Genomic DNA, 27,956 nt, shown 5'->3' with positions numbered 1-27,956 from the left:
AGACTGTGAGCTCACTGTGGGCAGGAATTTGTCTGCTGTTACACTGCACTCTTCCAAGTGCTTAATACAGTGCTTTGCACACAGTAGGCGTTCAATAAATATGATTGAATGAAGGAAGGAATAAATAAGGAGTTTATAACAAATAATTTAAAGACCGTCCCCGAGTGCAGGAAGGGAGTCCGGTGCCTTTCTTTAATGCCACTCGCCCTCTCTTGTTCTTCACACAGTGTGAAGAGCTTGTTATTGTTGCTCAAACATATTAAACAGTCCTAAAAATTATTTCTGGCACAATGCATGCTAAGCAGCTGTCGGAATTCTAATAGGATGGGACACTTCTAATGAGATCGTGCGTATTTGAGTCACTTCATACACCGGAGCGAAAATGGGCTTGGATTCTTCTGTCACTTGCTGAATTTTGTTGCCAATTCTCCAGAAGTCTACGGGCCTAGGGGTGCCACTCAAATTTAGTCACCTTCCGGACTTCCTTTCCCTCAGGAAGGGATAAACACCACGGTACGTATTTTGCTGGCAAACACCCTTACCCCCACCCCCCACCTGCCTGCTCCTCCAAACCAGTCAATCAGTAGTATTTATTGAGCACCCTATTGCTTGCACATCACCGTACAAAACTTGGGTAGAAGTAGTAGATGGTGATCCCTCCCCTCGGGGTGACTAATCTAGCAGGGGACACTACAATAAATGAAAGATCGGAGGGAGAAGGGACAGGGGCTAGGAACAGGAGTTAGTCCTTGAGGAACGGGGTGTGTGAGATATATTCATTTAATCACATTTATTGAGTGCTTACTCTGTGCACAGCACTGTACTAAGCGCCTGGGAGAGTACAATATAACAACAGATGTATCGAGCGCACAGTCTAGAGAGGTACAAAAGTACTACGGGGAGCGATAAGTACTTGAGTGGGAAGATGGGACAGAAGGGCTAAACAGAACCAATCAGATGCATTTACTGATCACTTAATAATGATAATGGTATTTATTAAGTGCTTTCTATGTGCCAAGCACTGCTCTAAGCACTGGAGTACTGTACTAAAGGCTGGATATGTGCAGAGCACTGTACTAAAATGCATTTGGGAGATTACAATAAAGGTGGTAGACATGTCCCTGCCCTCAAGGAGGTTGTGGTCCAGTGGGGAAAATGGATATTACAATAAATTACAGGTAGGGGAAGCGGCAGAGTACAAAGATATAGAAATAAGTGTTTTGGGTGCTGGGGTGTGGTGAGTATCAATGTGCTTAGAGGAAACGGACAATTCCTTACGCAGAGCAGAAGGAAGAAATAATACAGTGGCGAGAAGAAAAGTTAGTTAGGGAAGCCGTCAATCAATCATATTTATTGAGCACTTACTGTGTGCAGAGCACTGTGCTAAGTGCTTGGGAGAGTAAAACGCTAGAACAGTAATCACCTCTAGGATTTTCCCCCAAAGTAACTTCAGATGTGTGATTATTCTAGTTTCAAGTGTACTTGAATATTGCTTACGTGGGATCCATAGAGACTGCAGTATATTTGCAAGTTTTAAATTACTGCTGCCAATAAGTTGCCCTTTTCTTATAATTGTAATTATGAAATTTATTAAGCACTTACTGTGGGTTAAGTGCTGAGGTAAGTACAAGATCATCAGACTGGGCAAAGTCCAAGGCCCCCAAGGGGATCTCCATTTATTTGATCCCCATTTTACAGATGAGGACACTGAGCTCCAGAAACATTAAGAATAGTATCCAAGGTCACAAAGCAGGCCAGTGACAGAGCTGGGATTAGAACTTGATTCAACTCGCTCCCAGGTCCATGCTCTTTCTACTAGGCCACGCTGCCTCTCCCTCTAGACTGTAAACTTGTTGTGGGCAGGGAATGCGTCTGTTTATTGTTATATTGTACTTTTCCAAGTGCTTAATGCAGTGCTCTGCACACAGTAAGAGCTCAATAAATATGACTGAATGAATTTAGATTTTAGTCGCCAGGAAACACTAGAGGACGACCATCAGAGAGGAGGAAACTCGGTTAGAACGATTGGCTAGGAGTCGAGAAAAGTGGGCTCAGCGTCTGGTTCCTCTGATAACTTGTTACTTTACTTGCCATTCCTGTCCTCCTCCCTCCAAAATGGGAATAGCTACTCCCTACTTTGTTTTTAGATTTAATGTCAGTGTGGTATTCTGGGGTATTCTTTCCCCCCTTTTCCCTCTGCTCCCCATCTACCCTCTGCTCCTCCCCCTTCCCCATTCACCTCCCCTCAGCCGAGCCCCCTTTCCCTCTGCTCCCCCTCCCCTCCCCACCCTATTCATTCATTCAATAGTATTTATTGAGCGCTTACTATGTGCAGAGCACTGTACTAAGCGTTTGGAATGTACAAATCGGCAACAGATAGAGACAGTCCCTGCCCACTGATGGGCTTACAGTCTAATCGGGGGAGACAGACAAAAACAATAGCAATAAATAGAATCAAGGGGATGTACATCTCATTAACAAAATAAATAGGGTAATTAAAAATATATACAATTGAGCCGACGAGCACAGTGCTGAGGGGAAGGGAGGGGGGAGGAGCAGAGGGAAAGGGGGGGAAGGAGGCTTAGCTGAGGGGAGGTGAAGGGGGGTAGAGGGGCAGCTCCTCTGCCTCCCCTTTCCCTCTCCCCTCAGCATTGTGCTCATTTGTATATATTATTTATTATCTTATTAATTTTGTTAATGAGGTGTACATCCCTTTGATTCTATTTATCGTGATAATGTCTTGTTTTTGTTTCGTTCTGTTCTGTTCTGCTGTCTGTCTCCCCCGATTAGACTGTGAGCTCGTCATGGGGCAGGGATGGTCTCTATCTGTTGCCAAATTGTACATTCCAAGCGCTTAGTACAGTGCTCTGTATTAAGCGCTCAATAAATACTATCGAATGAATGAATTCTGTGAATAAAAGGTGTATATCACCCCACCCTCAGGTACATCTTTGGGAGTCAGGAAGTTTTTAGATTGGCAAGTGCTTCCTGGAGGACATAACATCTTAATGGGGCTTTGAAGATGGGGAGAATAGTGGTTTGTTGAAGGTGAAGGAGGGAGTTCCAGGCAGCGGGGAGGGCGCGAGCGAGGGGTCGGCAGAGGGAGAGGTAAGAACGAGGCACAGTGAGTAGGTTGGCCCGAGAGAAATAAAGAGTTTGAGCTGGGGTACAGTGGGAGAAGGGAGTGGGTAGGTAAGAGGGAGGAGGCTGACTAGTGCTTTAATGTCAAAGATCAGGAGTGTCCGCTTGATATGGAGAGGAATGCATCTGTGATTCATTTTAGCGTCTTTCTTCCCCACTTGATCATAATTCCTTGAAGGCAGAGATCATGTCTATAATTCTGTTGTACTCTGCCAAGTGCTCAGTATAGCGCTCTGCACGTGATAAGCACTCAAACTTTGGAGTGGTGTTTACAGATGGGAAAACTGAGGCCTTGAAAGGTCAAGTGCCTTACCCAAGGTCGCAGCCGCAGGCCAAAGACAGGAATGGGATTAGAACCTGGGTCCCAATCCCCAGCTGCCTGATCTTTCCACTCCGACATCCTCCACACCAGGGGAGAATGTAGCCACGGGTCACATTTATTCCAGAAAAGTATTTTCACCCTGGTATCAGGTGCTGTCGGAGCTGCACCACAGCTCCGAGGGGGACAGAGACCGCTCCCAAGCTGATGATCTTGTATCAACCCTTTACTGCACTCACTCTCCCGAAGGCTTAGTGTAGCATTCTGCACAACAAAAGCATTCAACAAATATGATTAATTGATCCCTGAGACACTCCCACCATCTCAGTGTCCAGGATCCCACCTGTAATAGGAAACTGGTGAGACGACAAATAAGAGGAAGGAGAGTCCAGGATATTTAGAGGGGTGAGAAAGGGGGAAGTGGGGAAGATAGCATAATAATGTGTCTGAAGCCCTGTAGAAGAAGGGAGATAACCAGATCAGAAACAGTTCCTGTCCCACCCAAGGCTCATCTCTTAGAAGGGGCATATCCCGATTTTACAGGTGAGGAAACTGAGGCACAGGAAAGTTAAGTGACTCACCCAAGGTCACAGAGCCAGCAAATGGCAGTGACGAGATTAGAGTCTGGGTCTCCTGACTCCCAACTCTCACCAGGGTAAGGAGCCTGAAGACAGGGCATCCTCTCCCCTGGCACGCCTTCCTTCCACAACCAGAAACCCAGAGAATCGAGCCGAACCGGGAGGATGGGTGTCTCAACATGAGAAATCTCCGCAAGATCCATCCAAACAGCGTGACTCATCTGGGCTGAGCCTTGGTGGGGGGGGGGGGGGGGTCATTAGGCGAACACTATCTGCTCATTTGAAATTCCAGATTTCTGCCTTTGCTCAGGATGCTAATTGATTTCACGAGCGGAGGGTCAATAAGAGAATCGATACCAGACGCTCGGCTCGGGCCTGGTGGAAGAGCTGGGGGTGGTGAGAGCAGGTGGCCAGTTCGGTCGCTTGCTCCAGAAGGATGCCTGGATCTGCCCCCGCTGGTCCCGAGATCAAGGGTAACTCTGCCCCTCTGCGCCACCCTCCCAAGTCCCCCTACGAGCAGCCGACGGGCACGCGCGTGTGGGGACGCAGCCGGTTACCTCTGCAGGTGGGGAGCGGGAAGTTCCACAGGGCGTTGTTCTCGGAGCCGGCCTGGCAGGTGAGCACCGCGTGCCCCTCCAGGAAGAAGCCCGGGTTGCAGCTGTAGCGGACTTGGTCTCCAATGCTGAATGTCGCTCCTTGCTGGACACCGTTGGGCAGCCGCCCGGGGTTCCCACAGGTGTGGCTCGGTAGCACTGGCGGAGCAACAGTGGGACTCGGTTAGTTCCCTGGCCTGGACCCCTTTCTCTTCCCTGTCAGTCATCCCGTCAGCCGCGCCGTAACACCGCCTGAGCATCCACCGTGTGCAGAGCGCCGGACCGGGCCTTTAGGATATACCAAATGACAAATTCCCCTCTAATGGGGTAGGCCAACGGAAAAATAAAAACAGAGGTGAGAGATACAAGTCCTGACCTCACAAGCGCACAATCCAATCATGCAGTCCTCACTCCGGCCAAGTAGCAAACAGTGCCTCAGTGCAGGGCTCAGGTAAGGGCAATCTGTGGGAAAGCCTCCAAGACCCTGAAACACCCCTAGGCTAAGGACTGATCCCCATCTCTATGAGAAGGGCAGGGCAGCCAGAATGGGCAGGGGAGGACCAGAAACCGCCCCCAGAGCACTCACTGGGCATCCATGGGTGTGGGGGGAAGGGCACTTTGAGGACTCTCCCCTTATGCTTAAGCCTCGCTGACTTTAACCCAGTGAGCAAAGACCCCATCCCTCCCTTGTTTCGGAGGGCAGTGGTGGAGCCAACGGTGGGAGTCCTGGGACCCCCAGCCCAGAGGCATTACGACCGTGCTCAAGTCCCACCCGTCCCATCATGGTGGGTCCAGCTGGCAGCGCCTCGACCACGGGAGAGCGCTCGGGGAGCTGGGATGGGAGCACAGGGCCCCCGGGGTCAGAGCGGCCACAGGTGGGGGCAGCTGCCGTGGGGTCGCCCTGTCGGATCACCAGCGTCATGTGGCTCCTGAACTCCCTCCTGCCCGGGGGCTCTGTCGCCCGAAAATGAATGCCAGAACAACCAACGTGGCTGTAAGCAAAAGTCTCTCGTGTTTGAAAGGCACTCTGGGGTGTTCCAATGCTCTGCGCTCAGTGGGTGGCTCCAACATCCATTAGTCGTCCCCCAGGAGAACGGTGGGGGCAAAGGGGGGTGGGTGCTTGGGTCCCTCGGGCAGCCGAGTCCCCCGCCGATCCCGTCCCAGGCTCCTGGGAGCTGCGCTCGGCCACGTGACTGGTCCGCTACCAGAGATCACAGCCGGGCCGTGGAGCGCTTTCAAAGAATGCTGCTCAGATCACAGAGGAGACAAAAAAGCCAACCATGTTTGCCTGTCTGGAGCAGACCCCTTTGACTGCTGATGAGATGAAGAGCCAGCAGTGTGTTTACATCAGAGGCCGCGGGCATCAGTTTAATTCAGGCCGCCTCCTCCCTCCTCCCAGTCATTTTCCTGAAGGGTGAGAACGGCAGAGACGCCGTCCTCACCGAGGCTGGGGCACCAAAGCTCATTGCGGGCAGGGAACGTATCGACCAACTCCGGTTATGTTATACTTTCCCAAGCGCTTATTACAGTGCTCTGTACACAGTAAGCTCTCAGTAAATGTTGATCGATTGATCGATTTGGGCAAGTGGGAAGCGTCAGACACAGACTCTGGCGAAGGAGGGGCGACGTCCGGTCGGAGCGTGACTGACCAGGGGTCCCAAGACTCCCACCATGAGTGTCGAAACGGGGTCTTTGCTTAAGTTAAAGGCAAAGGGATATAAGGGTAAGGGGAGAGCCCCTGAAATTCCCCTTTCAAGGCCTCTTTCCCCCTACCAACACTCAGTGTGAGAGATCTGAGTATGTTTTTGGTCTTCCCCTGCCCATCCTGGCTGCCCTGTCCATCTCATAGAGACAGCGTTCAGTCCTTTGCATTGGGGCATCCTGGATGTTGGGCTTAATCCCCAAAGAGGGATTAAATGGGACTGGACTGGGGGATGGAGAGAGGGGCTCAGGGGAAAGGAAGAGCCATAAATAAAGGGTTACAAGGGATCTGCGAGACACCATGTTAGCTAGCCCCCTGCCTCCAGGCAGACCAATTATAATAAAAAATTCAAAAATGGTATTCGTTAAGCACTAACTATATACTAACCACTGTTCTAAGCACTAGAGAAGTAGCGCGGCTCGGTGGAAAGAGCACCGGCTTGGGAGTCATGGGCTCTAATCCCGGATCTCATCTGCCTCGGAAAAACCCGGTCCAATTCCAGGCATTCTGGAGACACTACCTCTCCCTCAATTGACAGCACTGGCTGAGCACTTAAAGTGTCCAGAGCCCTCTACTAAGCGCTTGGGAGAGTACGACCTGTAAACTGTAAGCTTGCTGTGGGCAGGGAACGTGTCTGTTATACTGTTATAGTGCACTCAACCAACCGTACAGTACAGTGTACTGCACATGGTAAGCACTCAATACGATTGATAGACTGATTACAACTGAGCACTAGACACTTCCTTGCCCTCAGGGAGTTTTCAATCTAAAACATCTAATAAACCCCCTAGGTTAACTAAATCATATGGTTCCGATGGACCAAGACAGGGGGAATGGATGCAATGAATTCTCAGACATTCCTACTAGCCCTTGGATTCCATATAAAAGTAAGGAATGTCAATTCTGAGGTTCTGTAGGGGTAAGGAGTGGCTCTGTAGACCATTCTGCACTCATAATAGGAGGAGGAGGAAAATTCCGGGAGAACCATTCTGTGGTGCCCATCCCTGAGGGAAGTGTAAATATTTAGAGAAGGACTGGGGAGGATTGGGAAGCGGTGTGGCCTCGTGGAAAGAGCATGTACATGGAAATCAGAAGACCTGGATTCTAATTCCAGCTCTGCCGCTTGTCTGCTGTATGACCTTGGGCAAGTCACTTCATTTCTCTGTGCCTCAGTTTCCTCATCTGTCAAATGGGGTTCCATTATTTGTTCTATCTCTTACTTAGATTGTGAGCCCCATGTGGGATAGGAATTGTGTCCAACCTGATTATCTTGTATCTACCCCAACACTTACAGTGCTTGGTACAGAGCCATAAAAAAGGCAGCCAGGAAATTGGAGAAGAGACCAGTGGCCATCTTGAGATGAGAGCTGTGTGACAGAGAGGAGGGCAGAGGGAAGGAGAATACTGTGGCCCCAAGCGGGCCAGGGAGGGATCAGAGCGGGGTTACAGTTTGAGGGGTGGAGCTGGAAGTTCAGGATGTAGAGTTAGAACTCTGGAGGAGCAAAGCCGCTGCCCAGGAGGGAAACGAAAAATGTCGATTCCTTGCTTCCAAAAGACTCGGAAAGGTGAGACTGGAAGCTGGGAGAGGACAAAAGGAACGAAAGCCCCAGGACAGGAACTGGAGAGAACTATTAGTTCCAGGGAAAGGTGGTTTGAACTGGACTGGTCTTCGGGCTATCTCATTAGGAACTTATAAAACAACACTGAAGCCTCAGAATCTTGGTGTCTGCCTGCTGTAGGGGATGAGGAAGAAGCTCTAGCTGCTGGGGAGAAATATGGACCTGGGAAGTGGCGGGGAGCAGGGGGAGGAAGAGGGACAAAGAGATTTCTCCATACGCTTCCTGTAGCCAGCTCCCGGAGTGGGGTAGTAGGTTAGTCAGTCCCTAATAACCCCTTCACCTCCGGGGAAGATTCCTGGGCTTCAGTTGAACGGCGGCGGCAACCACAGAGGTGGAGAGCACTGAGCAGAGGTCCCCAAATTTTCACTGGGAAAACAGAATAACTGAAGGTCCTTAGGACCAAGCAGAGGTTGACCGGGGGTCCAGGTGCTCCTAAAGTGATTCCGGGATCCTTTCAGTTGGGATTTAGGGCCGAGAACCCCCGTAACATCACAGAGATGCTCAAATCTGTTAATGCCTTTGGATGGAAGAGGAAGCCAGGGGATAGGAGGGGAGGCATCCTTGGTGCTATAAGGAGAAGATGAAGGGAGAAGAATCTAGGACCCTGCCCCTCCTTTCCCCTCTCCCTCATCGATGTCTAGGTGGACCCGCGAGATAGGACTTCCCCAGTGAAAGGGACACTGCTCCTTTCTAAGAGCCGCTGGCCCGCTCACCTACAGCAAGTGGCCATTTTGACCAGGCGAATGGGAAAGGATGCTGCCATGGTTGGTTTTACCTCCAGGGTACTGCTCGTTCTGATGCCACTGTGTTCTGGACAGGTGCATTTCAGCGCTTTGTTGCTAGGCAGAACTTGGGGGATTGGGAGGCAGGAGCAGCTATGCAGCAGCTACGCAGCAGCTATTCAGGTCTGGCATCCTGTCCGTCTGCGGAACTTGGTTTTAATGGGCCCCAGTCTGTGGCCAGCCTTCCCTCCACTCTCTGTAGATGACACCCAGGGTTTTCTGGGGGTTGGACATCAGAGGTCAGGGACTGCAAGGACTTCTGCTTGCCCAACAAGCCTCACTTGCCGCCATTTGTTCAAAGGTGTCAAAAAACGTGGCTTTGCCGAGCTTTGGTCACCAGCCCGCTCTGGAGTCCCTGAGCCAAATCCCGTCGGATTGACCAGAGATGCCACCCGGCAACTCCAACTGTGAGAACAGCAAGGGGACCGACGTAAAGTAGGTTGACTGGGTTAGGTGGGACAGCCTTATTTTTCCACAAACTGGCCGGATCAGACTATCAAAATCCTGGATTGTTCCGGTTAAATTGGGATGTACGGTCCCATAATAATAATGAAAAAAACCCAATAACAGTGGTATGTGTTAAACTCTTACTGTGAGCCAAGCACTGTACCAATATGGTCCCATAATAATAATTTAAAAAACCAATAACAGCGGTATGTGTTAAACTCTTACTGTGAGCCAAGCACTGTACCAAGTACCATATAAGCAGATTGGCCACAGTCCCTGTCCCATATGGGGCTCAACCTCTAAGTGGAAAAGGGCACAGGTGTTTCATCCCCATTTTACCGAAGAGAAAACTGAGGCCCAGAGCAGTTAGGTGACTCGCCCAGAGTCACAAGGCAGGCAAGTGGCAGTGCTGGGATTATAACCGAGGCCCTGGTCTCTCCACTGGACTCCATCGCTGGCCTGGTCACTTTTGCTTTAATAATAACGTTGGTATTTGTTAAGCGCTTACTATGTGCGGAGCACCGTCCTAAGCGCTGGGGTAGATGCAGGGTAATCAGGTTGTCCCAGATGAGGCTCACAGTCTTCATCCCCGTTTTCCAGATGAGGTCACTGAGGCACAGAGAAATTAAGTGACTTGCCCACAGTCACACAGCTGACGAGTGGCAGAGCCAGGATTCAAACCCATGACCTCTGACTCCCAAGCCCGGGCTCTTTCCACTGAGCCACGCTGCCTTTGGTGTCTTTGCTCCTGTCCGCAACCCGCTTCCCGGGAGGGGACCTTCCCAGTCCTACTCCGTCTTTGGCAAACAGGCAGCCGGGCACACTTGCCATCTGACAGGGTGCATGGTGCCGGAAGACATCCAGAGCCCAGCAGCCACCAGCACGGGGAGTTTAACGCCGCCAACTTGAGGGCGGAGCCAGAGTTTTCAACCGCAGTAGTGCTCCGTGGACACGGTCCAGAACCGAAACTAAGTATACGACGTCAGGCTTCTTTCCCTGTTTTCATCTTACAAATTTAAACCGTGAGCTCCCTAGGCAAGAAAAATGTGTCTCTCGACTCTAATACTTTGTACTCTCACCAGTGCTTAGTACAGTGCTCTGCACAAAATGCTCAATAAATAGCACTGATTCAATTTTAAGACCCAACCGGGACTGGCCTAAAGATAAGCTCCCGTGGAGACAGGCTTTCCTGATCTGAGCTGCTTCCTTGTTTTTAACTTAGCGCCTCCCTGCAGCTCTTGGGGGCGGGGAAAGAGTCCAAAATCACTCCCCCGATGTGAGGCATTGCATTCTATGGGGTCTCTCTCCCTCTCTCTGCCTTAGAGGGGGAAGAGATTGATATGGCTACGATTGAACTTTATCCTCCACGTAAGAAGGACGCCCAGGGCTGCTTCTCCCCTGCTTCTCCAGGTGGGAGTGATTACCCAACCTCCGCGGGAGTACCAGTGATGAGATGGAGAAAAGGAAGATGACTGAGGGCTCGTTGCCCTCTAAATCCACACTGCCAATTAGCCCGGGTGGGGGCAGAGGAGGCGGGCGAGATCCTCCGGGAGAGGGCCCCGCTTCGCTGGGGAGGGGAACCCGCAGACCGACGACCGGGCTCAGTCTCCCTCACCATCACCGTCCGGAAAAGAGGCTCAGAGGGTTCTAAAGCACAAGATCTCCACCCCCACGAGAAGAAACGTGGAGATTTTAACGATAAAGGGGAGGGCTAGGAGTGTGCGTAGGCATGCGTGTGTGCTGGTGTGTTCACGCATCAAAGAGGACAGGAGGAACCTGGAACGGGGGAGACCTCATTCCACCCACCCCTGAAAAACTACCAAGGAGCGGAGCCATGGGTGGGGAAGGGCTTTGGGGACAGCAGGGCCCAGAGGCTTCTGGAAGACTGTGGCCCTACATCCCAGGCAGGAGCTGGAGAGGGTCAGCCCTGAGGACAGGAACTGCTGTGAAGTGAATCTATGTAGACACTGGGGGCCAGTGTTGATCCACTCTGCAATCTCCTCCCGGAAGCCAGCCTGCCCACCTCACCGTGTCACTTACTCTCTCTCTGTCTCTGTGTGTCTCTGTCTGCCTGTGACAGGGACAAATAGACTCCTTTCCCTAAGAGACTACCCTGCCGAAACACTTCCTCGATGTTCCCTACGCGGAAGAAATGTCTGCCTTCCCGCTGACCTCCCCGGCCTCTCTGAGCTGGCTGGCACACACGCCGATGGATATGTTCTTCCAAGCGGGTGAAAAAGCAGTCGCCCGGCCTGTCGATTTCAGGCAGAATCTGATGGGTTTCCCCTGTTCTTTCTGGGTGTCTGGGATGGAGAGAACAGGTGGCCCGGGAGGCGAGTAGCATTCCTGGAGCAGCTGAGATTCCCCCTCCAGCCCTGGCATTCCCAAGCCACTCAGGGCAGCAACTGTCAATTCAAGGGTCCTGCTGGGAAGCCTAAAGGCTCAGCCCATCCAGTCCCCGACCACTCCTCCTACCCCCATCCTCCAGGCACCAACCTGCAGGTGCTGGTGAGATCTGTGAACCACTCTACGCCCATGTGGTTATGGCATTTATTAGCCACAGTGATCTTGGTCTGCCCGAAGCACTCAACTACGGGCCAAGCACGGCGGTAAGCACTGAGGGAGATACAAGATGATCAGATTGGATGCAGTCCCCGCACTCCATGTGGCTCATGTTTTAAGAGGGAGGAAGTCATGTACATTACCCCCGTTTTGCAGATGAGGAAATTGAGGTCCAGAGAGGTTAAATGACTTGGCCAAGGTCACGCAGCAGGTCAATGGCAAGTCTGGGATTGGAATCCTAGTTCTCTGACTGTTACTGGGGCCTGCTGCTAACACCACCACATCCTTTAATACGTTGTTTTTCCAAGTAACCGATAATAATAACAATAATACTACTGACAATGACTATGGTATTAAGTGCTTATTATGGGTCAAAAATTTTACCAAGCACTGGAGTCGATACCCAAAAATCAAGTCTCATATGGGGCTCACAGTCTAAGTAGTAGGGAAAACGGGTATTGAATCCCCAATTTGCAGATGAGGGAACTGAAACCCAAAGAAAAGACTTACCCAAGGTCACCCAGACTAGTGGCAGAGCTGGGATTAGAACCCAGGTTCTCTGACTCCCGGGCCCGTGCTCTTTCCACAGGCTCATGCTGCTTCCCTACCCAGTCCCCTCTCTCTCCAGCAAAAATAAAAATCTACATAGTAGCATCCTAGCATGTGAAAGTCTCTGGATCGAGGGTTTCTTAGCTCGATTGTCAGCGTGGTCATTTGGAGTGGGAAAGACATAAGAGGGCCTCTATTTAAAGACTGTAACAATTTTACTGATGGGCGTTGTGAATACCAGCCATTTTACAACCCTCAACCGTTCATTAGACTTCATTAAGCTCCAGCCCAAATAACCGCCCTCACTGCATAAGCGCAGTGAGAAGCAGCATGGTCTAGTGAATAGAGCGTGGTCCTGGGAGTCAAAGAACCTGGGTTCTATTCCCCAGGTCGGCTTCTTGCCTGCTGTGTGACCTTGGACGAATTATGTCACTTCTCTGAACCTCAGTTGCCTCATCTGTAAAATGGGAATTAAGACTATGAACCTCATGTGGGACGTGGACTGTGTCTAGCCTGTTAGCGTGTATCTATCCCAGTATATAGAACAGCGCCTAGCACATAGTAAGCGCTTAACAAATACTATTAAAAAAAACAAAAAGGAACTACGACTAACCTGATTGAATTGCAGCTACTCCAACACTTAGCTCAGTGCGCAGCACATACTAAGTGCTTAAATACCACCGTGCTGGGACTCGACTCATCACTCTCCTTCAACGTGCACAGTCAATCTGTCATTAAATCTGGCTGATTTATTCTCCAACATCTCCAGAACTCAGTCCTTCCAAATAATAATAATATTGCTATTGGTTAAGTGTTTACTGTACTAAGCGCTGAGGTGACTACAAGAGGATCAGTTTGGACACAGTCTGATGGGAATGAAGAGGATGAGCAAGAGGTCGGTGGCGAGATAGACAAGACCAAGGTACAGTTAGTAGGGTGGTAAAGCGGCCAGCTCCCTGGGCCCCCAACCCAGTGGCCCCCAGTCAGACCTGCTTAGTGTGGTGTCAGGAACATGCCCAAGCCCCAGCAGGGAGGGGCAGAGATGGCCTGCCCCCACCGTAGCGCGGGGAAGAGGAAATCATCATCTCTACCATCTCATGCCTCGTCAACAAAATCAGCGGCTCATTTCCAATTCCAGAGCTATTTATCGACGCGGCCCAAGGTGACAGGAAACCAGGATTAGGAGCACAGCCTGGTTCTCCTTGTTGGTTCTTTGTTTCCCTGAAGGTGCCGTGCTGAGCCAGCCGCATCATCATCATCATTAAGGAGCTCTGGTTGGGCCTTGTGCGGGGAGTAGAAGCAGTGACGTGGGGGAAGACTAGATGGGGAAATTCGAGGTGTCTCTTTTGGGGAGTCAGGTGCCCGCATGCAATGATTCTGGGTCCCTTCATGTCTGCTTGGAAAACAGAACCGCTAAGGAAGGGCAGAACTGATCCCCAGTTTGCGGGGGTCCCCAAGGGTCCCCTACCAGAGCCAATTTAGCCCGGCAAGACTCCCACCCCTCAGCCAGAGGGGCCTCCTCATTACCACGAATTCCCTCTCCATATGGAGCTCCAGGGGCCTCTCCCTCATTAGATCCCAAATCCCCACATGAGGTGGGTGCTGCTATTTATGCCTCTGGAGGATCCCTAGTGCTAGACCGCCTGTGATGTCACACCACGTCACACGATGACATATGAGACACCCCGGACCGAGATCATTTCTCTGAGGTATCCGTGATCTTTACCTTCCCACCACTCAATAAGAAGAATAATCATGGTGGCAATTATTAAATTCTTACTGTGTGCCAAACACTACACTAAGCGCTGGGATAGACACAAGATAATCAGGTTGGACACAGTTCCTGTTCCACATGGGGCTCACGGTTTAAGTCAGTGGGAGTAGTATTTATCCCCATTTTGCAGATGAAAACCCAGAGGTACAGAGAAGTGAGGTGACTTGCCCAAGTTTACAGAGCAGGCGAGTGGTGGAGCCTGGATTGAAACCCAGCTCTTTTGACTACTAGACCAGCGTTCTTTCCGCCAGGTCATACTGCCTCCCTTCAAACTTGTATCCCCATCCTTATTCCCCCTAAACACAGGCACTGCTTCCCAGCTCTGGCAGAGGGAGGCTACACATTCCCATAGCAACATGACCACTGTGGGATTGGTTAAATGCTTACTATATGCTCAATGCTGAGGTAGAACTAATTCAATCAGAGCAGACGTAGGCCCTGAATAGCAGTCTAGGCAGAAGGGAGAATGGATATTTCATTTCCAGAACTGATTCCCATTTTGCAGAAGAGGAAACTGAGGATCATGAAAGTTAAGCAACGCGCCTAAAGACACACAGCAGGCCACTGCTGGAACCGGGGTTAGAACTCATGTCCCCCGTGTCCTGTGCTCTTGCCTCTAGGACACAAGTACGAATACTGGACTAGAGGCACCTGTCCTTTAGCTGTATCTGTATCGGACAGGGGACAGACACACTGAAAAACGGAATGCTCTGTGTGAAACTGGGAGAATCACCCCTCTGGAAGAAGCATAAAGTGGGATGGAGAGGCTGGAGAGGGAAGGAACATGGGTAGGATGGGGGTGATAATGGTGGACAAGAGAAAGGAAACGGGTAGCCGGGGACAGCAAATGCAGTCAGGGCTGAAACCCCCTTGATCTTTCTATTTTTATGGTGTGCAGAAATGCCAAGCCAACTGTAACTCTTGAAAAGGAGAAAATCTTTGGGCTTGAGCTTATTTTTTTTTTTCTTACGTGAGTTGATGCGTGCCTGGAGATCACACAATTCATGCCTTCGCATCCAGTAAGTTGGGTCCACGGGAGTCCACGAGGAGGACTTTCCCGTCTCTGAGACCCATGACAAATCTATTCCCCAGCCACCAAGTCATCCTTGGCCCAGGACCCAAGGCAAGAAGAGAACGAGGACCGCAGCAAAATCCAACCTTTCCTTTCTCGAGTGGAGGAGACCCATTTAGCTAAGTGCCACAGGCAGACACCGGTGTCTAGCTGGAAACCCTCCTTCACCTATGGGGTTAGTCAATGCCAGATGCACTGGCCGATGGGACCGGGGGGATTTGAACCCAGAACGTCATGACAGATCTGCAGAGGACATCTGCAGGGTGACAGTGTGGAGACAGGGTGCTCTCACGGAGAGACTTCGTTTAGAAGTGTGACTTTTCACAGTAAGATGCCGGAAATCCCAGACTGCCCATCTCCCCTTAGCCTCTGGAAACTTTCCTGAAGTTTCCCTACCGCCGAGGTAGGAGGCAGGGTGAGCAGGGGAGCTGGAGAAGGGACATCCGAAGGGCAACAGAGAAATCTCATTTCCTCTGTCAATAAGGGAGGCCGGCTAACATCCAGGGACTAAGCGAGGTCTCAAAGGTGGCCGGGGGAGATAGGTGGCTTTGGGAAACCTCACCCAGTTTCCAGCATGCAATCCCCACTAATGCTCCATGTAATTTTCCTTCTGGAAGATAAGAGCCCAGAATGCAATTTTCTCAAGAAAATTCACTTCAAAAAAGTCACGCTAACCTATGCAGATGTGGCCCCTGGACAGAGTTAGCCTGTGTCTACACTGGGTAAAGGGAAAGAGAGAATGTTTATCTTGGGAACTTGGCCAAGGTGGATAGCCTCTGTACTTCTTGATCAATTAGTGGTATTTATTAAGTGCTTACTGAGGGCACCGCCCTGAACTAAGCGCTTGGGAGAGCACAAGACACAAAGTTCAGTGCTCCGCACATAGCAAGCACACAATAATTACGATTGATTGACTGTCTCTTCACGCTCCTTACACACCATTTTACACCATTTTATTTGAGAGTCAGCTTCCATGGGGTTTAACAGTGTCAGCTGAGCAACTAAAATGCCTCCATGGGTTTCCCTTTGCCTGTATTGGGTCGGGCTCAACTGGACCCTCTAGACCGTAAGCTCCTTGTGGGCCGGAAATACGTCTACAAACTCAGTTGCATTGGACTTTTCCAAGGACCAGTACAGTGCGCTGCACACAGTAAGTGCTTAATAAATGCCACTGATAAAAGAAGGAAATTCTGATTCTGCATGGCTTGGGTGTTCTCCGAGAGCAGGGGAATCTGAAACCTAGCAGAGAGTGGAGCCCACGGCTTGAGGGTGTCACTTTACCATCCGTGAGAGAAGGGGCAGACCCTCTGCCCAGAACCCACCCTGAGCACCTGTGTGAGCATCAGACTATACTTCCCTCATTGCCAAGAGGCAGCAAGGCTTGGTGGAAAGGGCACTAGATGGAGAGTCAAGAAGACTGAGTTATCCTGGCTCTGCCACTTCCCTGCCTTGGGTCCTTGGGTGAGTCACTGAACCTCTGTGGGCTCCAAGTTTCCTCAGACTTCGTGTGCCCGATTGAAGGTACTGGGTGACACCCCAGCAGGCGTCTGGGTGACAGGTGTCCGCGAGCGCCGGCTGGGACCACCTGATTTAGCAGATCAATGGGAAGCTGTGAGGTTCCTGAGCTCTGGCCTCGGGTGTTTAATCCATTGTTTGGGGTCCACGATCAACTGAAAAATACCATTACATCCTCGGCGCTGCTGAACATAGAATGAGGGCCCTGCAGGGGTCACTGGCCAGAGCTGAGGCAGATGTGGCCTGGGCCTTGGTGCCACACTCAGGACCAGTCCGCTGTCCACCACAGCACACACACTCTTCCTATTCCAGAAAGCTGGGCTGAGGACTCTGCTATTGATGATCCAGTTTTTCCTGGTGGTGTTTAAGTCTGTCCTGAGGGTCGAGAAGGTGCCCCCACTGCAGGCCTCGAGACCCTCAGTTTGACCCGACACCTGATGCCGCAGCAACTCCGCCCTGTCTGATGGTCTCCTGGAGGACAGCTGTCACTGCCTGGTTGCCCACCACTCTAGAAGTGGTCCTTCCATCCCAGCTGCTGGTGAAGCCAGGGCGTTTCCCTTGGGCTGGCTGATCCTCTCAGGGCCCTGTCCCCTGAACCCTGTCCCCAGTTGCATCCTGGTCTCCCCTGCAGCGGACCCTAACAGGGCTTTATTTCCCCACACCGGAGCTGCCTGTAGAGTGGCCACCTCTGAGTAATGTCATGGTCACTTGCAAATATGGAAGGTACTGAATTATTCATTTATCTAAGCTGAGGGAGAGCATGGCAGTCTTTGGGAGTGTATGTGTGTGTTTTATTAAAGAGCAAGCTTTACAACTGCAGAAAGTCCAATAACACCTCTCTCTAAACACACACACACACGCTCTAACTCTCTCTCTCTCACTCCCATGGATCCAAGGTTGGGGATGGTTCTTTTGCATTCCGAGCACGACCCACAGAACCACAGGGGCAACAATAGCAGATTCAACGTCTCTCCAAACGGATGACCTTGGCATTGTGCCTGTGTAGGGGGTGGGAGGGACTGGACAGGGCTGGACCATTGCCACCCATAGTGCTCTGCAAATGCTAAGTGTTCAGTAAATACCACTGATTGATTGATAGAAGGATGGGAAAGTCCATGGCACTGGACTCCTTTAAGTCTGGAGTTTGCATTTTCCGCCACCAGCCACCAAGTCTTCCGGCAGCTGTGCTTACGGGGACCCGGGAGCAGGGTGGGTGCTGACATGAAGGGTGTGGGGGAGGTCAGGAGTCACCCCAAACATGCGCAGATTCAGACGACATCACAAAGTTACGCTACAGGCCCTACGCCGGCTGCCTCTCAGTGTCTACCCACGAGAGTCTTCAGTGGCCACCCCGGGGCTGGACCAAATGAGCTCCTGAGGCCCCTTCAACTCTCCTTCAGGATATCAGTCCCTCAGAGATGGCCCCGGCTTTGCTCCTCCCCATTGTCCAGCCCCAGGCCCACCAGCCGGGCCTTCCCCACCCCATTTCCTCTGTAAGGCCCCCTACCATGGGAGCAAGATCCAGGAAGATTCCAGCTACATCCCTTGGCTGTTCTCTGTCAAGGGTAGGATAAGCAGACATGTCTCACCGGGGTCCAACAGCCGGCGTGGAGCTTAGAAATGCACCACTTCCACCAGCCTCGGGCATTTCCACCTTCCTGATTTGTTGGATGGGGGGCTTCGTGGGGGAGCTAGACTGGGGCAAGGTTTATCAGGATCATGCTGGGAAAGACCTAGTGCCAGCAGACCTCTGGTTGCCTCAAGCGCAGGCTGAAGCTTGGCTCTCCAGTCTGAGTTGAGGGTGGACCCTGCACCCCAGGCAGGGTGGCGCCAACCCTCCAGAATTCACCGGCTCAGGTTGAGGCCACCTAAGACCCTACCCCAAGCTATCTCCCTCCATTTACACGCTTCCAAATGGCCTAAACACTCCAAGCCAATGGCCTCCCAGGGTGGGGAGAGGGAGTAAATGGCAGAACAGGAATCGGGGTGACCAGCCTCAAATGACCTCTTGCAGAACCACCACAATATGGGGGTCAGGCCCTCTGACTCTTTCCAAAAATGTAACCTTTAGCAGGAGGAATAAAAGACCCACTCATCCACTTTGGTTGAGACAATTGCAGCAGAAGGGACTGAAGTTAGACCAGAGGAAAAACTTCAACCAAGCAGTGGTATTTTTTGAGCCCCTTCTGTTTGGAGAAGCAATCGGGGAAGAATTATGGACCCACCTCTCAAGGAGCTTAGAGTCAAATGGGGAAGGCTGAGAAACCCAAGTCACTGACAAATAATTGGAAGAGAAAAATGCTACCACTGTGGAGAGGAGAAATATGGAAGGCTCAGTAGATGAATAATGTAAATTAAGACTATGCATAAGTAGTAAGAGAGGCGTATAAAACTAAATTCTAAGATTAGCTGCTTGGCTAGATGCAACCTGGAAAGTGGAGCTGAAATCAGGGAAAGTCTCCTGGAGGTGGGTTTTCAAAAGGGCTCTGAAATTGAGGAAAACAACTGTCTAGTGGATTTGAAGAGGGATGGAGTTTTGAATTTGAAGGCAGATGGAGTTCCGGGTAGGAGGGAGGGTGAGAACAAGAGGACAGAGGTGAGAAAATCCAAAACACGGCACAGTGAGCAGGTTAACTCAGAGGAAGGAAGAGCGTGAGCTGGGGTGGAGTGGGAAAAGAATGCTGAGAAGGGAGAAAGAGTGATGGTCAGAAGTTCCTGCTTGATGAGAACAATGGGCAAACATTAAAGGTTTTGGAGGATTGGTGAGAATTGTGCCGAGCGATGCTTCCGAAAAATGATTCAGGCAGCAGAGTGAAGCATAGGTGGGAGAAGGGAGAGGCTAGAGACAGAGAGACTGGTGAGAAGGCTGATACAGTAGCCAACACTGTGATGGGACAAGTGTCTGGATTAGGACGGTGGCTGTTTGGCTAGAGATGAAGGGATTTATTTTGAAAGTTCAAAGGACTGTAGGAAGCTCTTGCGGCCTAGCAGAAAGAGCCCGGGCTGGGAGTCGGGAGACTCAAGTTCTAGTCCCTGATTTTTTTTTTTAATTGTATTTGATAAGCACTTACTATGTGCCAGGCACTGTACTAAGTGGTGGGGTAGATACAAGTTATTCAGGTTGGACACAGTCCCTGACCCACATGAGGCTTACAGTCTTAGTCCCTGTTTTACAGATGAAGGAACTGAGGCACAAAGAAGTGAGGTGACTTACCCAAGGTCAAACAGAGGCCAAATAGCTCAATGTGGGACAGGGGCTGTGACCCATCCTCTTATCTACCCGCAAATTCAGCACAGCATCTGGTCCCTAAATAGGCACTTAATATCATTATTATTATTATTATTAAAGATCAACGCTAATGACAAACAGCAGCGGCACACACAGAATCCTCACAACACAACTGGGTTTGAGGGGCCGGGGTGTGTGGATGTGTGTGTGTTTTCCAATTATAATAAGGGCAAAGCCTCTTTATTTCCCCATAAATCAATGCGGTGTCTTAGAGGCAGAGAAAGATCTAGGTCCCAACCTGCTTATAGCTCTGCTGATTTCAAGGGGTGGGGGTGGGGACGGGGGCGGAGCAGGAGGAAGCTCTATAGTAACCTGCCACATTTGTTCTGCCTCAAGTTCCCAAGAGGCTGGATTGACGGCCTGTCAGACTCCTACTGCTCTGAATTGTCAAGGATTAGATGGGAAAAGTTTCAGGAGGTTAGAGCTGCCCCGGCCTCGCTCTCCAGAGAGGCACTTTCCATCTTGTCTCTGGAGGCGTCAAGCCATAATCAAGTGATAACAACAAAGACTTAGGTGGCAAACAGTACAGTGCCGTGTACAGAGAAAGCACTCAGTAAATATGACCGATTGATTCCTAGAGAGAAAGATGAAATTCAGATCTAAGGAAAACAGGGGCTAAGTGCTTGGGAAGATATACGATTTGTATTGCTTGGGTGCGGGACGAGGATGGCCTGGGAGTGGTGTTAACAAATGCCCGACAGTGCGTCTTTCCCATCCAAAAGGTCAAGTCCCAGCTGGCATCTGAGAGAGAGCCAGGCATGCCCAGGACAAGGAGGGCAGCACTGGCTCCACCAGAAAAATGCTAATTGCTAAGGACTGAGGTCAATACAATACAACCCCTCAGTGTACTCCATCTAACCTTCTTCCCCTACAAGGATAGACTGGTTGAGGGGGAAGATTAATTAAACCAGGCTGGCACGATAATGACTCCTCACAGACACTAGACAGATGTGATGGCAGAGGAACCAGGTTGGGCTTGCAGCCCCTACCCCTTTCTCCACAGCCTTCATGTTCCCCCTCCTAGGTCCCCGGGATTTGGGGAGCTGCTTCTGAGGCCTCCGGGGAAGGGAAGTTGGATATTCTGAATGAAAATCCTCAAGGTGCCGTGTCTGTACTGGGCAAGAACCCTGCCGTGAGGCCACCTTCATCTGGTCCCCGACACCAGTCGACTGAGACGACACGGCAGGAGAGGGGTTTGTGGAAGCAAAGGAGACAGATGAGCGGCTTGCGAGGAGACATTTCCCTGGCTGAAGAAGCAGCGTGGCATAGTAAATATTAGAAGCTTATGGGTTCTAATCCCAGCTGCATCACATGTCTTCTCTGTGACCTTGGCAAGTCACTTCACGTCTCTCTGCCTCAATTACCTCATCTGTAAAATGGGGATTAGGATTATAAACCTAATGTGGAACATGGATCTTATCCAACCTGTTTAGCTTGTATCTACCACAGTGCTTAGAACATTCCATGGCACGGAGTAAGCACTAAAATACCATTTAAGAAAAAAAGGAAAATAAACTGTCAGTACCAACATGACGAATTCTCCCACTGACGAACGTCCCCCGCCTCCCCGCCCCTCCAAAATGCCCTGCTCCCACCCCGTTCAATTCAGTTCTCTTCCATCAGGGCTAGCAAACAGTTGTGGCTTCTAAACAGGGCAGAGAGAGCAGGGCTCTGCTGGAAAGGTGAAAGCGAAAGGAAGAAGAACAATTGAGCTAACTCGTTAAAACACACTGCTCGCTCGCCGCTAGGTAACAAGTCAGCATATGGTACGAACCAGCGGGAAGAGTGGTGGTCCGTGTCTCCCCACTCTTCAGGGACCTCCAGGGGTTGCCCATCCACCTCCACAAACTCCTTACCATCGGCTTTACAGCACTCAATCATCTTGCCCCTCCTACCTAACCTCACTTCTCTCTTACTCCAATTCAGCCCGCACACTTCACTCCTCTCAGGCAAACTTACTCTACCTCAATCTCATCTATCTCAACGCCAACCTCTCGCACATGCCCTGTTTCTGGCCTGGAACTCCCTCCCTCTTCATATTGGACACTTATTCCTATTAAAGCATTACTGAAGGTACATCTCCTCCAAGAGGTCTTCCCTAAATCCTCATTTCCTCTTCTCCCACTCCCTTCTGCATCTCCCTGATTTGCTCTCTTTATTCACCCCACTTCTCAATTCCACAGCACTTTTTTTTTTTTTTTGTTGGTATTTGTTAAGCGCTTACTATGTGCCGAGCACTGTTCTAAGCGCTGGGGTAGACACAGGGGAATCAGGTTGTCCCACGTGGGGCTCACAGTTTTAATCCCCATTTTACAGATGAGGGAACTGAGGCACAGAGAAGTTAAGTGACTTGCCCACAGTCACACAGCTGACAAGTGGCAGAGCTGGGATTCGAACTCATGAGCCCTGACTCCAAAGCCCGTGCTCTTTCCACTGCGCCACGCTGCTTCATATCCATAATTCATTTATATTAATGTCTGTCTCCCCCTCCATTGTAAGCTCGTGAGCACGGAATGTGTCTGTTTATTGCTATATTGTCCTCTTCCAAGCACTTAGTACAGTGCTCTGCACACAGTAGGCGCTCAACAAATACAATTGATTGATTGGTCCGTGAGCAGTAGGGCAGGAGCGGGCGAAGCCACTCTGCTACATCCCACCTGCGGGGTCAAGGAACAGCAATATGGAGCGGGAGAGGGATGGGGATGCTTCTCATTCCCCTGGGGCAGGGGAATGCATTTCATGACCTTGAGAAGAGAGGCCAGTGGTATGATTCTTTGAACACCCAACCTGACACTTGAAAGCCACAGTCTAATTTTTTTTTTTTAATGACACTTATTAAGGGCTTACTATGTGCAATACACAGTACTGAGCGCTGTCAGTGTCCCACATGGGCCTCACAGTCTTTATCCCCATTTCACAGATGAGGTAACAGGCAGAGAGAGGATCACCCAGCACAGAAGTGATGAAGCCGGAATTAGAACCCAGGTCCTTCTGACTCCTGTGCCCGGGCTCTATCCACTAGGCCACAATAGTTCTCACATTTCTGCTCTGGGCTCTGGCTGCCATCTTACTTCCTTTCATAGCAACTCCCAAATGCCTAAGACGGAAGCACGAGAGTCCCGGGAGAGGGCTGACGCCTTCGGGCTCCCAGAAGAGGAAGCTGGCCTCTGATGCCCCGCCTGCCCTCTGCACACCAGAAGTCTCACTGGTTCCGGTTGGGAGATTAGCAACCAACGAGGAACCCTAGGTGTAGAAGCAGATTTTTGCAGGTCTTTATCGTAAACGGGTGACAGCTAATCACATTGCATTCTTAATCAAAATATTATTCAAGGTAAGAATGCACAGTAATCAGAGACACCCAGATAAACACATGCTGGATGAACTCACTTCTGGAAATGGAGATAAAGTTAATTAAACAGTCACTTAATTTGAATTAAGATGGATCTACTCCATTTAAGGTGATCAAAGCCTTGTAGGAAATGTATCCTCCATGAGGTGTTTACCTGTCTAGGACTACAACCCTTCCCTACACAGGGTTACCTGGGGTGGAGAGACAGATGGGGGCTGCCTTTTGTTGGGGCGCTCCAGCCACGGTTTCCACCTTGTTTTGCCTTGGGGGAAGCCAAGAGAATCACCGAGTCTCAAGCCATGTGAGGGGGCCACATCTGACTGGCTTGGAGATGCAGCTGAAGATACTGGCTTGGAAAAGCCTGCATTGATGCCTTCTCTCTAGAGTGTTAGCTCCTGGTGGACAGAGAACGTGTCAACCAAGTCCAGAACGCTGTACTCTCCTAACAATAATAGTAATAGCATTTGCTAAGCGCTTATTATGTTTCAAACACAGTTTTGGGGTAGATACAAGATAATCAGGTCAGACACAGTCCCTGTCCTTGACAGTTTAAATAGGAGGGAGAACAGGTATTGAATCCCCATTTTCCCACCTCCATTCAGTTCATTCCCAAATGTACATCCCCAGCTATTAATTGTTTCAGCAATCATATAAGGAAGAAGAAGGGGGAAGGCTGGTCTTTGGCATCCCAGGGTGGAATACTGCTTATATTTGCTTATATCTACCCCAGTGTTTAGTAAGAATAATTATGGTATTTGTTAAGAGCTATGCGACGGGAACTGTACTAAGCACTGGGGTGGATAGAAGCAAATTGGGTTGGACACAGTCCATGTCCCATGTGGGGCTGACATTCTCAATCCCCATTTTACAGACGAGGTAACTGAGGCACAGAGAAGTGAACTGATTTGCCCGAGGTCACCCAGCAGACAAGTGGCAGAGCCAGAATTAGAACCCATGACCTTCTGACTCCCAGGCCCATGCTCTGTCCACTACACCACGCTGCAGTGCTTGGTACATAGTAAGCACTTAAACACCATTATTATTTTCATTATGTCCTTGGAGACAGACAAGTGTGAGACTTTAGGGCTTGTTCGGGGTGTCCTGCTGCCCTCCAGCTGATGCTTTTTGCTTCTTCAGTGCCACCTCTCACCTGCCCTGTGTTTTTGACTCTCCTGCCTCCAAGGCCGGGTGGAAAAAATCTGGGCCTGGGAGCCAGGAGACTTGGGTTCCCATATCTGCCTAGTGGATGACCTTGACCAAGTCACCTCTCAGGACCTCAATTTCTTCATCTTTAAAATGAACATTAAACACCATTCCCCAACACTTTCAGACAGCGGTTGTGCATGGGACAGGGACTGTGTCCATTATGATTCTCTCAGATCAACCTTGCACTTAGCACAACGTCTGGCACTTGGGAAGCACTTAATACCATTATTGTCATTATTATCAATTCCATCAGATTTATTGAGCACTTACTGTGTGCAGAGCCACTGTACTAAGCATTTGGGAGAGCACAATATAACAGAGTTGGTAGACATGTTTCTTGCCCACAGTAGGCTTACAGTCTAGAGGGGGAGACAGACATTAATAGAAAGAAATTATGGGCACGTATGTAAATACTGTGGAGCTGAGGGAGGGGTGAATAAAGGGAGCGAATCCAAGTGCAAGGGTGATGTAGAAAGGAATGGAAGAAGAAGAACCTTATCTTAGGATTTCCACAGTTGCACGTCTGAGGACGGAATCCTTAAATCCACTTTCCCCCCATTTTTCACACTCGCTAAAATGGTCTTCACAGCAGCTGAACTTTCAGGAGTTGCCTCTTCCCCGAATCTCCATCCATAATTGTTTCAACATTGCTGAGCCATTTCTCCGCTCCCCTAAGGACTATATCCATGATCGGGGAACAGCTTCTACTTGGAGTGAATCAATAATATCACCGCATCTCCCCTGGCCCCTGGCCAACCGACTCTGACAACCGGCAATCAAGGTCACTTTATCAAATCCGTCCTCTGAAGCGGACACAAGCCGTGTAACCACGAGATCCGACACAGTCCCTCTTGCAAAGGAGGAAGCCAGAGGTACCGATGTGCGAAACGCTTTGGTTGAGGGTTCTTCAAAAGAACCCGGTGCGGAACTGTTCCTCACCAGCCCCTCGCATCTAGATGGTGTCCAGCTACTATTGGCCGGTTGGCTCTCCTTGCCTGCTTCACAAATCCAAGATTCTCCGACCTCGAGTGGCATGACATCCCCGCTGAAAGAGTTCCCCGAAATGGTGAAACTCTCAAAGCTGCCCCCTTCTCCACACTCCGAGATTCCTGGAGAACTTCCAGAATCAGTTGGGCAGCTGCTGAGGGCCAGGTGGGCAGAGACAAAGTTGATGGGGACAAAAGAGGGTGTGTGACACCATGCAAGCCACCAGTGCGCTGATCTCCTCATTCTGATTCTTAATAATCGTTAAACACTATGTGCCAAGTCCTGTACTATGTGCTACGGGATCAAGAGGCAAACTGGAGGAGAGGAAGTGGAGACAGCCAGTGTAAACAATTCTCAAGGAGTTTGGAGAGGAATGTTAGGAGGGAAACAGGGCGATAGCTGGAGAGAGGCCTTAACCCGTAAGTCCATCAGGTCAGACAGCTGCTGCCCTACACGGGACTCACAATCAAAGGGGGCATCTCGTCCCCATTTTACAGATGAAAGAAGCTGAGGCACAGAACAGTTAAGTGACTTGCCTAAGGTCTCCCAGCAGGCAAGTGGCTTAGCTGGGATAAGAAGCTGGGTCTGGGACTGGCCTCGTCCTAAAGGGGAAAATCATTCGACGGCATTTATTTACCGAGTACTGGATTTACTGTACTAAATAATAATAATGTTGGTATTTGTTAAGCGCTTACTATGTGCAGAGCACTGTTCTAAGCGCTGGGGGAGATACAGGGTAATCAGGTTGTCCCACATGAGGCTCACAGTCAATCCCCATTATACAGATGAGGTAACTGAGGTCCAGAGAAGTTAAGTGACTTGCCCACAGTCACACAGCCAAGTGGCAGAGCAGGGATTCGAACCCATGATCTCTGACTTCCAAGCCCGGGCTCTTTCCACTGAGCCGTGCTGCTTCTCTAAAGTATGCTATTATGGATTTGGGAGACATGTTTCCTGCCCACAAGGAGTTTCCGGTCTGGAGGAATCGCAGCCATCTGGCTTTGAGACTCGCTCTGCTTCCCGCTGCCCGGCTCGACTGATGGTCCATGCCCAGGAGTCCAACGCGGGGATGTGAGAAGCATCACTGGATAAGCCAGATGTCTATATCAAAAGCTCTCTTGTCCTGCCCGATTTCCTACTTCCTCTCAATAATATTAATAATGCTGGTATTTGTTAAGTGCTTACTAGGTGCCAAGCACTGTTCTGAGCCCTGGGGTACATAGAAGTTTATCAGGTTGTTCCACGTGGGGCTAACAGTCTTAACCCCCATTTTACGGACGAGGGAAGTGAGGCACAGAGAAGTTAAGAGACTTGCCCAAAGTCACACAGCTGACGAGTGGTGGAGCCGGGATTAGAACGCATGACCTCTGACTCCCAAGCCCATGTTCTTCCCACTAAGCCACGCTGCTTCTCTTGAGTCTCAAGAGTCGGGAACGCCTCCCCATCGCAGGTATTTCTGCAACCCTTTGCGCACGCCAACCTCACCTCTCTCTGCCTGTGGATGTGTACGAGTCAAACGAATCACCGGGTGATACTGAATGCTTAATGTAAGTAGAGACTATATTAAGCACCCGGAAGGGTGCACGCCCATAATTGCGGTATTCGTTAAGCGCTTACTATGGGTCAAGGACTGTACTAAGCACTGGGGTAAATAGATACGAGATAATTGGGTCCCACAGGGGGCTCACATTCAAAATAGGAGGGGGAAAAGGAACTGAATCCCCATTTTACAGATGAGGCAACTGAGACCCAGAGAAGTGAGGTGATTTGCCCAAAGTCACCCAGCAGACAGACAAGTGGTGGAGCGGGGATTTTAACCCAGGTTCTCTCTGACTCCCAGGCCTGTGCTCTTTCCACTCTGCCATGCTGCTTCTCTTCTTCCTCGTCCTTCGCTCCTCGGCACAGTGCTCTGCACACAGTAAGCCCTCAATAAATGCCATTGATCAGTTGATTGATTGGCATATGCCATCCTCTACCCCCACTGCACACAGACTCCTGCTCTAATTGCCAGATACCTGTCAATGACTTCTGGAAAGCAACACCTACCTCTGGCATTGTTAAAAATCGCTCACAGGTTTCTATCGAGTTGTTTTTCTCTTCTTGATTTACAGGAGGGAAAACCTGCTGGAGTAAATCCCATTAGGAAAATCCTTCTTGACAGGGAAGTAGATTAGACCCGGGGGGAAGTCTCCTAAGGGCTGGGGTGGAAGCTGGGTTGATTTAAACCCTTAAGACAAGTCTGAGCCAATAAGCAGGTTGGGGGAGGAGAGAGATCTGCATGGGTCCAGGTAGAGAAAGAGCGAGAGCAGCGAGAGAGTGAGAGCAGAGAGAGGGGCAGGGAGGCGGGAAAGGAAGGCGCGGAGGGACTGGTTGGGTGGAGGGGAAGGAGAGGGATAGTCACTCTTGCCCCTTCCTCTGGGAATTTCTTCCAGGTAGCTCAGGGACCCCGGAGCCGGGCGCTCATCCTGTCTT

At 50.4% G+C, this 27,956-nt stretch overlaps 1 protein-coding gene across 1 annotated transcript in view; it reads right to left on the bottom strand.

Annotated features, from left to right (window-relative positions):
• CSMD2 (CUB and Sushi multiple domains 2) overlaps positions 1-27,956 on the bottom strand; it is a 299,960-nt gene that overhangs the window by 224,422 nt on the left and 47,582 nt on the right. Inside the window, 1 exon segment of the mRNA XM_029080287.1 lies at positions 4,596-4,790. Coding sequence (XP_028936120.1) covers positions 4,596-4,790 — 195 coding nt within the window.

Source organism: Ornithorhynchus anatinus, chromosome 16 (genome assembly GCF_004115215.2).
Source record: "Ornithorhynchus anatinus isolate Pmale09 chromosome 16, mOrnAna1.pri.v4, whole genome shotgun sequence".
Classification (NCBI taxonomy): domain Eukaryota; kingdom Metazoa; phylum Chordata; class Mammalia; order Monotremata; family Ornithorhynchidae; genus Ornithorhynchus; species Ornithorhynchus anatinus.
The sequence above is the reverse complement of the archived record's forward strand: the minus strand, read 5'-3'. Positions and strand labels throughout refer to the sequence as shown.